This window comes from Protobothrops mucrosquamatus, unplaced genomic scaffold (genome assembly GCF_001527695.2).
Source record: "Protobothrops mucrosquamatus isolate PMUCROS unplaced genomic scaffold, P.Mucros_1.0 scaffold8161, whole genome shotgun sequence".
Classification (NCBI taxonomy): Eukaryota; Metazoa; Chordata; class Lepidosauria; order Squamata; family Viperidae; genus Protobothrops; species Protobothrops mucrosquamatus.
In genome coordinates this window covers 1-12983 of record NW_015393958.1, presented here as the reverse complement: position 1 = coordinate 12983, position 12983 = coordinate 1, and the positions used below count along the sequence as shown (strand labels likewise).

Here is a 12983-nt window from a genome sequence, read left to right as displayed (position 1 = left end):
TAAAGCGCATCATGCTTTGTCCTTTAATATAATTTGTCCCTTGTTGGGTGGCTCCTGCAGCTGGTTTGTCAAACAGGAATTGAGTGGGTATATTTGCATATTCTTAGCTTTCTGCCATGTTTAAATCATACGATAGGATAAAATAATGCGCATTTTATATGACACCTAATGTATCTTATGAATCTCTGGAATTTGGGTGCCATATACATATAATTTAAAAAAAATCCATCTACTGATGGATATAGCAGTCACAGCTCACGGCTTAAATCCATGTAAATACCGACTTAATTCTTGTGAGTTAAGCTAAAGATAGTTAGCTACTCTGAATTAAATGTCCTGGAATATGACATTTCTTTTTTTTGTTTTTTCCTTTATGAAACAAACTGTTCAGAGGAATACAGTGAAGAGCTCTGATGGAACTAAGCCATTTCACGGTATGCTGGAATTTCCAGGAGTTCTCCCAACAAAAGTTCCAGGTGCTACTTTTTTTAGTTCTGCTGCCAGATCCATTAGCAATCCTGATACTGACTGTAGGAGACAGGCACTAGCTATCCTTTATTCATCCACTCCAAGGCATTTATCAGGTAAAAGAAGCCCACATTTCTGTGCCAAAATGTCAGTATTGCCTAGAAGTTTCAGTTCCTTACAACCTCTGGAGGACACTGGTTTTGAACCGCAGGAACTGAAAAGATCAAAAAGTGTTTCAGCTACTGGGGCCTGTCCATCATATGAAATGCCTGTTCCTTGGCATCAGAACAATCTGACTGACTATGAAGAAAGTCCCAAACTGGGCATGCAGAAACTAACACCCACAAGAAGCTGCTCTATAGCGGGGCAAATGAGAAGAATGTCCTCCTTCCAGGCTGATTACTGGGCATGTGCAATACCTGATTCTCTACCACCATCACCAGACCGTCAGTCCCCGCTTTGGAATCCTAATAAAGAATATGAGGACTTGCTTGATTATACTTACCCTTTACGGCCCAAATACAAGCTTGCCAAAAATCTCAAAGATTCCACTGTCCATGATTCTGGAATTGATCTTGATAGCCTCTCCATTTCCCCTGAGAGTACCTTGAAGTCTATGAGTATGTGGGACCAAGAACGCCAAACCAGGGAGAGCCCTACTGCACAGAGACTTTCAAGTCCTTTCTTGAAAAAGCTGGAATGCTCAGTTCCAGTTTCTCACTACAGAATATCACCCATTGGGAAAAGGTCCCTGGCAGATGGCGAAATTGGCATTTCTGGAGGGATGTCATCTAGTTTATCTCCTAGATGCCTTGAGCCACCCAATTCCCCTTTTGTAACTGAGCAAGGATGCCACAAAAATAGACATGAGTGCCTTTTGAGGAGAAAAGCTGCTAGTGGAAACTTCGTGCGCTCTACAAGTATATTGGCCTTACAGAAAGAATGTGCCAGTGATGATGAATATCTCTCCTTACCACCAAGACTCAAGGAGTTAGAGACGTTGGCACAGCAACTAACTGATCTTACACTGACTATAAAGAAACCTGAACATGGCCAGGAACAAGATGACTTTGCCTGCATCAGTGTGAATGGGCAGCAGCTTCTGCCAGAGATTCAAGGAGATAGTGATGGCAATGAGAGCCAGTGGGAATTGTATTCTGACTCTTTCCATACGTGCAGTTTCCAAGAACCTGATGAAATAGACATTCTAAGGGATCAAACCAGCAAGGACCATGAAAGTGAGCCAAGGGAAATTGCTGGCACTGATTTTCTTGAAATGAGATGCCCAGAGTTCCTTTCTATCAAGGAAGAAAAGAAGGACCATTACTCTCTTGCGCAGTGTATTAAGGTAATTTTTTTAAAATCTAAATCTGAACATCATCTCATCGTGTTAAAATTGAACATATTATGTATACTTTAAATTTTTCATTGGGGTTCATTGTCTTTGTGGAAGCTCAGACCATACTGTAAATCAGGGGTAGTCAATCTTGGCTCTTTTATGACTCGTGGACTTCAATTCCCAGAATTCCTGAGCCAGCTTAGCTGGCTCAGGAATTCTGGGAGTTGAAGTCCACGAGTCATAAAAGAGCCAAGGTTGACTACCCCTGCTGTAAATCATCAAACTGCATGAATATAGGTAGTTCAGAAGAATTAACAAACTTTTCACACTACTATAGATTATCTCACCTTGACTTCTGGGCAACATATCTTTTCTTCCTTTGAGTTTGATGTATTCTTTTGTACAAGAATTAAGACCCTGTGTTATGGCTGATTTACATTCTGTTTAAATGGAAACATTTCACTATTGAGTGTTGTGGTACTTTCTGAATCCCCAGGGATTCCAGCAAGAAAGTCAACTACTTATTAAATCCTGTGCTATTCTGTCCAGATCCCGTTCTTTTAATTTGAGGACTTTGTCCATCGATGGACTATGGAGTCTTCTATATCCTTAGCTTATCACAAATTAATATGACAGTATAATAAACAGAGCTGTGTAGGGAATCATGAAAGGCTCTTTTTTTGAAGCATACTTTCTGCCTACAGTAGTTGTACTGTATATGTATATCTACTGTATTTTGGGGCAGTATCACAGAACATTGTTGATAAATGTGCAGAGTCTCGAGAAAACTCTTGAAGTAGCTGCACTGAACTTCCAACCCCCAAGCACTTCAAAGAAGTACTTTGCTTGCACCAATACCCTTTACAGAATATTGCTTTGAATGAGTTGTCCAGTCCTGGTGATACATGACTCTCTTGTTCCCTGCCGTGAAGAATCTTGTGGTTCTCCAGTAGGATGACTGAAGAATCCACCAATGGGTTATTTCAGTCCTCCTGCCCAATCAGACTAAGTTGTCAAGTTATCACACCCCCTCTTTGCCTGGGACTTCCCAGTTTCATCTTAGTCTTTCACCCATGACAGACGTGAAACTTGACTCTCAGTGTGATTGAATAGCAGGTCAGACTAGATATTATTATTCCATTGGTGGATTCTCTTTAGAAGTTGGGGGAATTAGGGGATTATTCCCTTCCCTGGGAGAGCTGAATCCTTGTTTCTCCTTCCATTCAGGGATAGTGTAACATCCCCCTCCAGGATAAGGGGGGGTGGGTTTCTTCCCTGAATTCAGCAGCCTGCTGAATTGTTCCAAATCCTTGCCTACTGCAGTGGGGGGGGGGAGAATTTCCCTTCGTTGTAGGCAGAGGAGGGTTCTCTAGAACAGAGGTCCCCAACCCCCGGTCCATGGACCGGCACTGGGCCATGGCATACCAGCAACTGGGCCGCGCAAACAAGTGAAGCCCCATCCACTGGATGCAGGCAGCACACGAAATCATGCCCCGTCTGGTCCATGGAAAAATCTTTCTCCACAGAACCAGACCCTGGTGTTCAAAAGGTTGGGGGCCTCTGCTCTAGAAAGTTCTGACCATTTTCACTTTCTACCATTTGATCCTCATTTCTGAATTTTGAATGTATGAAGGGCAGCCAAAACTTCAATGCTTTCAACTGCAATTAGGAATCCGCTGAAGTTTCCCCATAATTTCCCATGTGGTTTTTCAGTAAGAAAAGTTCTTCACAGAAATCTAAAATAGTCCCATTTTGTGTTTTTCTTTTTAATTTCAGAGATGTTTGGATTTTACTGTTTTGAAGTATCTAAATAAGTATTTCGTAGAATTGAGCTAGCACTCTGAAGTCTTGCAAACATTATGATATTCTTGGTAAATATTCCTGTTTCCTTGCGATGGATACATACAATAATCTGTGGCAATCGTGCAGCTTAAGCCGATCAAATCCACTGGCTCCAAATTTGAATGTAGCTTAATAGTTTTTTTCTGAATTATCTATATAGATGTTTTGCTATCAGTTGGAAGAGCTCATTCGCTGGCTACATAAAATGGCTGAAGTTATTGATCACTGGGCTCCTCCCAGGCCAGACATTGAAAGTGTTAAAGCATCATTTCAAAACTACCTGGTAACTGCATTTTCTCCTTCATGAATTTCAATAGTGGGGTTCATTTTTATTACACTTGTAATACATATATATTTACGCAACTTGGGTAATATGGAGGCCTACTATTGATAACCTTTTCTTGCAGTCCTTTGTAAAAGACAGTGGAAAGATAATACTAAGTCATCACATGTATTTCTTTGCATTGGCAGAATTGATGCTTGAAAGTGGCAGTTAGAGATAGCTGTAAAATGGTATGAACTCTTATCAAAAGTATTTGGTTCGGTTAAACATTTTTAGTTAAATTCTTAATCAGCATAAACACTGAACTCTTTTAATGCCCTGTATGGAATTTGTAAGAGCCAGTTTGATGCAGTGGTTGAGGTGCCAGACTAGAGACTGGGATACTGTGAGTTCAAGTTCTGCCTTAGGCCCAAAACAGCTGGGTGACTTTCTTGGGTGAATCTTCATCTATCAGCCTAGGAAGGAGGCAAGGAGTAACCCATTCTGAAAACCTTGTCAAGAAAACAGCAAAGACCAGTCCAGGCAAGGCAGCAGGAGTCCACTGACTTGGAGGCGCGCACACACACACACACACACACACACACACAAATATATCAATCTGTTACATACTTTATTCTGGATGCTGATTCTAATTCTTAATGTGTTGTTTACCTAGAGAACATTTGTTGTTGGGCAGATTAAAATATAAACAAAATTTGCAAAAGAAATTCATTCTATCACATGAAACCACTTAGCTTTTAGCCAGTAACTGGACAAAATTACTGCTCTCTGACTATAATTTTGAAGAGATTTTCTTTCATTATGTATTGCACATATTTCTATACTAATGCAGTCAAAACAACTCTTGGTGACTTGCACAGGGAAAGAGCTGGAATAAATGAACTCCCTCATGAAACTTTAGCTACTTAAGCAAAAAGATTGCTAAAAGCATGAATTTGGCTCCCCCCCATTTTACTTAAAGGTTCCAAAGTATATACCAGTGATGGCGAACCTTTTAGAGACTGAGTGCCCAAACTGCAACCCAAAACCCACTTATGCATCGTCGGGTGCCGGGTGGATGTGGCCCATTGGGTGGGTGTGGCCCATTGGGTGGGCGTGGCTGCGGTGGTAACAGCAGACTGGGTGGGACTAAAAAGTTCAATCAATTCCAACTTTGCAAGATTTTTTTTTCCCACGAGAAGATGAAATTGACTGATTGATTGAACCTTTTTTTTTTTTTGTACACGGCGGCGGAGGCCTAAAGCGAAAAGGTTTTATAAAAGCCAGCTGAAGGCCTAGGACTGGGGCGACGGCGTGCGTGCCTACAAAGAGGGCTCTGAGTGCCGCCTCTGGCACCCGTGCCATAGGTTCGCCACCACTGGTATATACTCTCGACATATGCTCAGCATCTTTGGATAGAAATAGTAGAAACTGCGGTATAAATACACGAACACTGATTCATTATTTTCCCATTCTTTCTCTCTTCCTTTCTTTCTGTGAGCCAGGCCTGTGTTCCAGTTCAAGTGAGCTACTCATTTTATATTTTGCCTGAAGTTTACATGTTCTCCCAAATAAACATGGAATACTGTACATCAAAATGTAAACCAGTAAAGGAAGCCATGTTATAGTTCTTGAATGTCCTGCCCTTTGTACTTTAAGTTAATTCTTGTGAATGGGACCTGCTCTAGGCAACCAACCATATTACTATGATTTTTCCTACTTTGTGCATTACATTTCACATTTCTTGACAGGAACTCAAAAAAGATTTAGCTGAGCACCAAGCATTGACTGAAAGTGTGATGCATGATGGGGAAAAACTTCTTAAATGCATGTCAACAAATTCACCAGGTAAGGAATCAATCACATACAGGAGTTTGAAAATACAAGTAGTCCTCACTTAACAACTGTAATTGGGGCTGGAATTTCTGTCACTAAGCAAGTAATTGTGAAGTAGGATGTCATGTGAACATGCTACTTAGTGACAGAAATTCCAGCAGTTCCAATAGCCATCATTAAGTGAATAACCGTAAGGTTTACTAAGTAAGGATTACATATAGTCACCATTTGTGACCTCCTGCTGGCTTTCCCATTGACTTTGCCAGGAAATTAGGTTGCAAATAGTGATAATGGATGCTATGAGCTGCATTTGTTACCTGGATGCCAAGCACCTAGATTGCAATCAGGTGGCTGTAAGGAAGCTACTGATAGCCAGAACTTCAAAGACTGGTAGCACGCCTCATTCAATGCCATCATAAATTCAAACATGAATGCTGAATGAGTATCATTGTTAAGCGAGGAGCTATAAAAGGGGCCCATCCTCATTTAAGGAAAATTGTTATATATATATATATTTTTAAACACCAGGATTTCTAGTTCTCTTGTTTTAGAAATAGTGAGCCTGTAAGTGGCAATTTGGATTTAAGTCTTAGGGTGTTTGTCAGTAGGACTTACTTCTAGTAATTAGATACAGAATTTCAGTCTTAAGTTACCCAAATTTCAATAAACAGATTTGTGATATGATCTAAAACAGGGGTCTTCAAACTTGGCCCTTTTATGACTTGTGGACTTCAAACTCCCAGAATTCCTCAGCCAGCGTGCCTGGCTGAGGAATTCTGGGAGTTGAAGTCCACAAGTCATAAAAAGGCCAAGTTTGAAAACCCCTTATCTAAAACATTACACAGAAGTAAACCAAATTAAGGATACGTTCCCTTGTAATTGGGAATGTAGGAAATAGGATTATAGCTTCAGGACACATTGAAACACATATACTTTTTCTCTGAAAAGCGAACCAATTTAAGTTTGGATGATTGGGCAAACTTAAGTGTTTTCAAATTTTAATTCATTATTTGTAAAGGGTTGAATTGCAGAACATTAAAGTATTCGTGGCCATGATAGTTTAACCTGTACATTGTAGCACGTGTTTATTATGTTATTTTGATATTCCATTTTTTCCCCAAGAAGCTTAAGTTTCTTTTCCCCATTCCCTGTAATTTTATCTTACAATAATCCTTAAGGGAGAGTAAGCTGGGTAACTTCACACATCAGGTGAAGTTGAGAGAAAACATATTATGGCTTAATGTTCAGACCAGGGCCTGTCCCTTTGTAAAGGTATGGGAAAGAGGCAGAATATGTGCCGTTTCTAATCAGTGCATGATTAAACAAAGGAGCGAGATTCTGTAGCACTTGCTCTTGTAACCCCAGTGTAGGCATTTAGAAAAGCATGCTTATATCCTGCTACTCAGCTGTTGCATGGTATAATTTGTATCCTGCTCTGTGCTTAATAGTTTTACAGAAAACTCTTGGCTTGATTGCAAAACATTCGGATATGCTTAAAAGCCATGCTGAACGATTGTATGAATCTATTTTAGCAGCAATATATACTCTTGATGACGGCTTGAGGAAGCATTGCGATGTTCAAGAAACTGCGGTCCACAAAGATACATCTGAGTAAGCAAGAGGGGAAGGATGCTGGGAAGGGTAGATATTAAGTAATACATTTTTTTGTTGAAATATATCTTCCTGGATCTCATGCTAAGGCCATGTAGAATTTTCTACATTGTGAACTAGCGAAACATCAATTCTGTCCTCGACTCCTTAAAACCAAATGAATCAAAAAAGATTTAGGGTTGCCTTCCTGAATCTTGTTCCCCCAGAAATGGCGAAACAAAACAAAAGCTAAGAAGCAAACAAAAAGACTAGAACAGTGATGACGAACCTTTTAGAGACCGAGTGCCCAAACTGCAATCCAAAACCCACATGCATCATCGAGTGCTGGGTGGGTGTGGCCCATTGGGTGGGCGTGGCCCATTGGGTGGGCGTGGCTGCGGTGGTAACGGCAGACTGGGCGGGACTAAAAAGTTCAATCAATCAATTCCAACTTTGCAAGATCTTTTTTTTTTCCCTGGGAGAAGTTGAAATTGATGGATTGATTGAACCTTTTTTTGTTTTTGCACACGGCGGTGGAGGCCTAAAGTGAAAAGGTTTTATAAAACCCAGCTGAAGGCCTAGGACTGGGGCGACGGCGCGCATGCCCACAGAGAGGGCTCTGAGTGCCGCCTCTGGCACCCGTGCCATAGGTTCGCCACCACTGGACTAGAACATATCCTCTCCAGCAGCCAACACTCGGATAGGCAGGGATTAACACTAGACAAACAAAAAATTGTACTCTAATCAAGGATATACTAAGGAGAAAAACCACACCCACACCGACAGTGACTAAGACAGGGCAAACTACTGTATATAAACGGAGCAAACCCCACTCACTAGCACTTATGATGTTATCTTGTCAGGAAATGAAATGTCTGCAAATAAACAAACAAGCTCAGAGAGCACCAAGGGTTCCACAGTGAAACAACTCTCCAAATTGCACTGCTTGTGTGGCTTTGGCCACAGTGGTTAAGAATGCCAGTTGTCTAGTGAGAGTAAACTAGGCAACTACATCCGTTTTGGGCAAGTTTAGTATTAAAAAGAATATTCAACATTTCACAAAAGAGAATAAAGTGATTTAAGAATAATGAATGAAGGCACCACTGGCTTTCTCTATATTCCTTTTTTTAAAATTATTATTTTATCTTGTTGGGGGCAATAGGCTGACTCTATTAACTGCTTAGAGAGGGCTGTAAATAGGCTGTAAAGCACTGTGAAGCAGAGTATTAAGTGCTATTGCTGTTATTAAGTTAATAATATGGTGGTTAAGTGAATCTGGCTTCCTCATTGACTTTGTCCTCAGAAGTTTGCAAAAGGTGATCACATGACCCCTGTACACTGCAGTTTAATAAATACATGCCAGTTTGTTTGTTTGTATCCCGCCTTTTATTATTTTTAGACATAACTCAAGGCAGCAAACTAACCAACACATCCTCATCCTCCTATTTTCTCCACAACAACAATCCTGTGAGATGAGTTGGACTGAGAGAGAATGACTGGCCCAAGGTCGCCCAGCTGGCTTTCATGGCTAAGGCCTTAACTACTAGACTAAACTGGCTCTCCCAGTTGCCAGGTGTCCAAATTTTGATCATGTGACTAAGGGGATGTTGCAACTGTTGTGTGAGAAATGGTCATCTCACTTTTTTCAGTGCCACTGTAACTTCAAACGGTCACTAAACAAATGGTTGTAAATCCAGGACTACCCTGCAGTGCATTCAGACCTTTTGTCAATTTTGTTATGCTGCAGCCTGATTCTAGTTGTTGAAACTCATTTTTTTTCTCCTTAATTTACACTCAGTACCCCATGACAAAATGAAAACAGAATTTTAGAAATGTTATTAAAAAGAAGTATTCAGATCCTTTGCAACAACACGTGAAATTTAGCTCAGATACCTCCATTTTTCTTGATTGTTGCTGACATGTTTCTACACTTTGATTGGAGTCGACCTGTGGTAAATTAAATTGATTGGACATGATTTGGAAAGGCACACACCTCTCTATAGAAGGTCTCATAGCGGACAATGCATACTGTAGCAGAGCAAAAGCCATGAGGTCAAAGAATCTCCCTGCAATGCTCAGAGACAGGATTATTTCAAGGCACAGATATGGGGAAGGCTACAGTAAAATTTCTGGTGCACTGAAGGTTCCTGAGAACACAGTGGCCTCCATAATTCTCAAATGGAAGAAGTTTGGCACAACCAGGACTTTTCCAAGAGCTGGTCGCCCGGTGAAACTGAGCAATTGGGAGAAGGGCGTTAGTAAGAGAGGTGACCAAGAACCTGATGGTCACTCTGAGCTCCAGAGATCCTGTGTGGAGATGGACAGAGTTCCAGAAGGACAACAATCACTGCAGCTCTCCGCCGATCTGGGCTTTATGGCAGAGTGGCTAGACGGAAGCCTCTCCTTAGAGCAAAACACATGAAAGCCCGCTTGGAGTTTGCAAAACCAAGATTGAACTGTTTCGCCTCACTTCTAAATGTTGTCTGGAGGCACCGCTCATCACCTGCCCAATACCATCCCAACAGTGAAGCGTGGTGGCAGCATTATGCTGTGGGAATGTTTTTCAGCAGCAGGGAATGGGAGACTGGTCAGGGTTGAGGGAAAGCTGAATGGAGCAAAGTACAAGTATATCGTCAATGAAAACTTGTTCCACAGCGCTCAGGACCCCAGACTGGGCCGAAGGTTTACTTTCCATGACAACGATCCTAAGCACACAGCTAAGACAACACAGGAATGACTTAGGGACAACTCTGTGAATGTCCTAGAATGGCCCAGCCAGAGTGCTGACTTGAACCCTATTGAACATCTCTGGAGGGACCTGAAAATGGCTGTCCATTTTGGAAGGTCGCCATCCAATCTGAGCTTGAGAGGATTTGCAAGGAAGAATGGCAGAAAATCCCCCAATCCAGGTGTGTAAAGCTTGTGTGTCATACCCCCAAAGACTCGAGACTCTTAATTGTTGCCACAGGTGCTTCAACAAAGTACTGAGTGAAAGAGCTGAATAATTATGCCAATGTATTATTTCAGTTTTTTCTTTTTAATAAATTTACATTCATTTTAAAACTTGTTTTCCCTTTGTCATTATGGGGTACTGAGTGTAGATTAATGAGAAAAAGTGTAATTCAACAACTGTAGAATCAGGCTGCAGCATAACAAAATTGACAAAAGTGAAGGGGGTCTGAATACTTTCTGAATGCACCGTAAATTACCTTAAAATGCTGATGCAGCATTTTAAAAAACGTGTGTGCTTTTATTTATGTAGGGTATAAGTCTAATTTGAATAATTCCTCATTTCAGATAATGTATCAGTTATGTGATACTCGGTAATTTCTATTTAAAATGTGAGAATAGAAATAGAACAGCTGTTTATGATTTTATTTCAGATAAAACTTCTGTTGATGTGGACGAATGAAATAACTACATCCATAAATAATATGATGAGGCTCCCTATTCAAGAACTACTTTTCCTTCAAAATTTTGATGTGCTACAATGACATCAAACTTGGTTTCCAAGTTCAGAAGGTACAACAATGGGCTTTGTATCTGGCAACAAAGTGTTGAAGAACAGTGTGGAAGGGAAACTTCTGATGTTGGAGGTTTAATAATGCATTTCTAATTTGAATATTTATTTGCCAGGGCTCTGCATTCTTCAGAAATTATTCAGAAGTGTTTATGTGAGACACAAATTCCATTGAGCCTCAAAAAAAAGCTGCAGTTGGTTTGAAAGTCAGCTCACGAATGGACTTCTTAAAGTGGCAGCACTTCATTTTCAGATTTGTGTTGCTGCCTGAAACAAAATAGAGGCTGCTATATAAAACAGCCGAAATACTTTTTTATGGGAGATCCAAAGTGCTTCAAAATAATAATCAAAAAATGTATAGCCCTATTATTTGTTTTGTATTTTTTTCAATTAATAATTGTAAGTCTTCAGTTTATCTCATGTGACAAATTATATGGAAGCTACATTTCAAATAAAGCAACTTTATTATTTTAAAACATGCACTGGAGGTAAATGATTTCAGTAACAGTTAAATAATAGTCCATTAAAGCTGCAATTACATGACTTGTATGGTATTTGTGTAACATTCATGCTAAAGAAGTTATAAATTTTTTTTGAAAGCTTCAGGCACTGTTCACCTTTACTTACCAATCACTAGATTGTAATAGAACTTTTCTGTGTCATTGATAGATACCTTAGTTATAAATTCTTGAAGGGTGGTTCTGTTTTTATAATAAAATACACGAGACTCAGTTTGTAACAGAAAACTTGTTTAATAGTGTAGCATGAATAGACTTCCATATACCTTCTTTTGCTGCCTCCATAAGCTTTGTAGTTAGGGATACTAGCTCCTGACTGCCCTTAATCCTGAATCCATATTAGAGCTTAAAAAAGAATTCTGTGCATTCAGAGATAAAACTCTTCCTGTTCTTTACGATTGGCTAATAATAAGAGTGCTCACCATATTAATAATCAAATTCCAACTTTTGAAACTGCAATTTCCAAGCTGTATGAAGAGCAATTGATAGACTAAAAATAATGTCTCCTTCCTAAGCTGTTCAACTTTCCTTCCCACTGGAAACAAGAAGAAATGAAGTTTCTTTTAAGGGGTAGGTGAAAAATTATTTATTAAATTTGTTTGCCACCCATCTCACCACAAAGTGACTACATAGTATCAGATTTCTTAGCCTTGTTCATACAGGTAAACCTGACCGAAGGTTTACTAAATTAATGCAGTAGCCTGAGTTTGCATGCATACTGATTCACATTTTAGCCTGGCGTGATGTGCAAATAGCCTATTAGATACCTTTGTATGTTCTTAAGTGCTTCTTAGATACATAGGGTTATGAAAACACACCTCACATGCGAATAAGGCTGGATTTTAGACATTTTAAAAATATACTGGTATATCTGTTTTTGGATTTATATTTGTTTCCTTCTTCTGAATGACAGCGTTTAGCTGTAATAGTTGGAAAGAGGCTCTAGAAGACCAAAACAATGGAATCTGGGTGTGCCCTCAAGTATTGAAGTCTTAGTTTGCTCACATTAGGGCCAAGAGGTCATGAAAACTTTTCACAAAACACGAAAACGTAGAAGTCAAATATTTTCAGACATTTACAAATCAGATGTACTCTTTCCCAAATCTGTTGCCTTTTGTAGGCTTCCCAGATTTAAAAAACATACTAGAACTGACGCATAAATTGAAAAAAAAAGTATAGTCACTTTGTTCAGAATATGTTAACAAACTACTGTTTTAAAAAAAACATGGATATAGTCTAGCAAACAAATGTATTGAAATAGTATACTAAGTCGGTAGAATATTCTAAGGTCAGAACAATACACTTTATTTTAAAAAAAAGTGTGCTCAGTTAATAGCATTTAGAGTTTATTATTTTCAAGAGCTTCAGCACTTTCAACATGACCCCAAATCATCATTTAAATATTGTAGTCGATTTTCTTCTATGTAACATTTCTTTATGAATTTACAATACTAAAAGCACATTATGAATCAACTGATTAAACATTTCTCATTCTGAAGTACACTTTATTGTTGAAGTTAAAGAGCAAATTCAAAAGTTCAATAATTTCAATCTTCTAACAGTACTATGAAGAATTAAGGTATTGTGTGTTCCAGTTGCAGATCACTA

General features: G+C 39.5%; 1 protein-coding gene across 1 annotated transcript; it reads left to right on the top strand.

Annotated features, from left to right (window-relative positions):
- Positions 1–393: 393 nt before the first annotated feature.
- Positions 394–11321, top strand: LOC107300721 (centrosomal protein of 68 kDa-like). Its single transcript, XM_015830023.2, has 5 exons — positions 394–1816; positions 3810–3932; positions 5663–5759; positions 7196–7358; positions 10721–11321. The coding sequence occupies exons 1-5, from the start codon at positions 437–439 to the stop codon at positions 10722–10724; spliced, it is 1767 nt and encodes a 588-aa protein (XP_015685509.2). The 5' UTR covers positions 394–436; the 3' UTR covers positions 10725–11321.
- The last annotated feature ends 1662 nt before the right edge of the window (positions 11322–12983 follow it).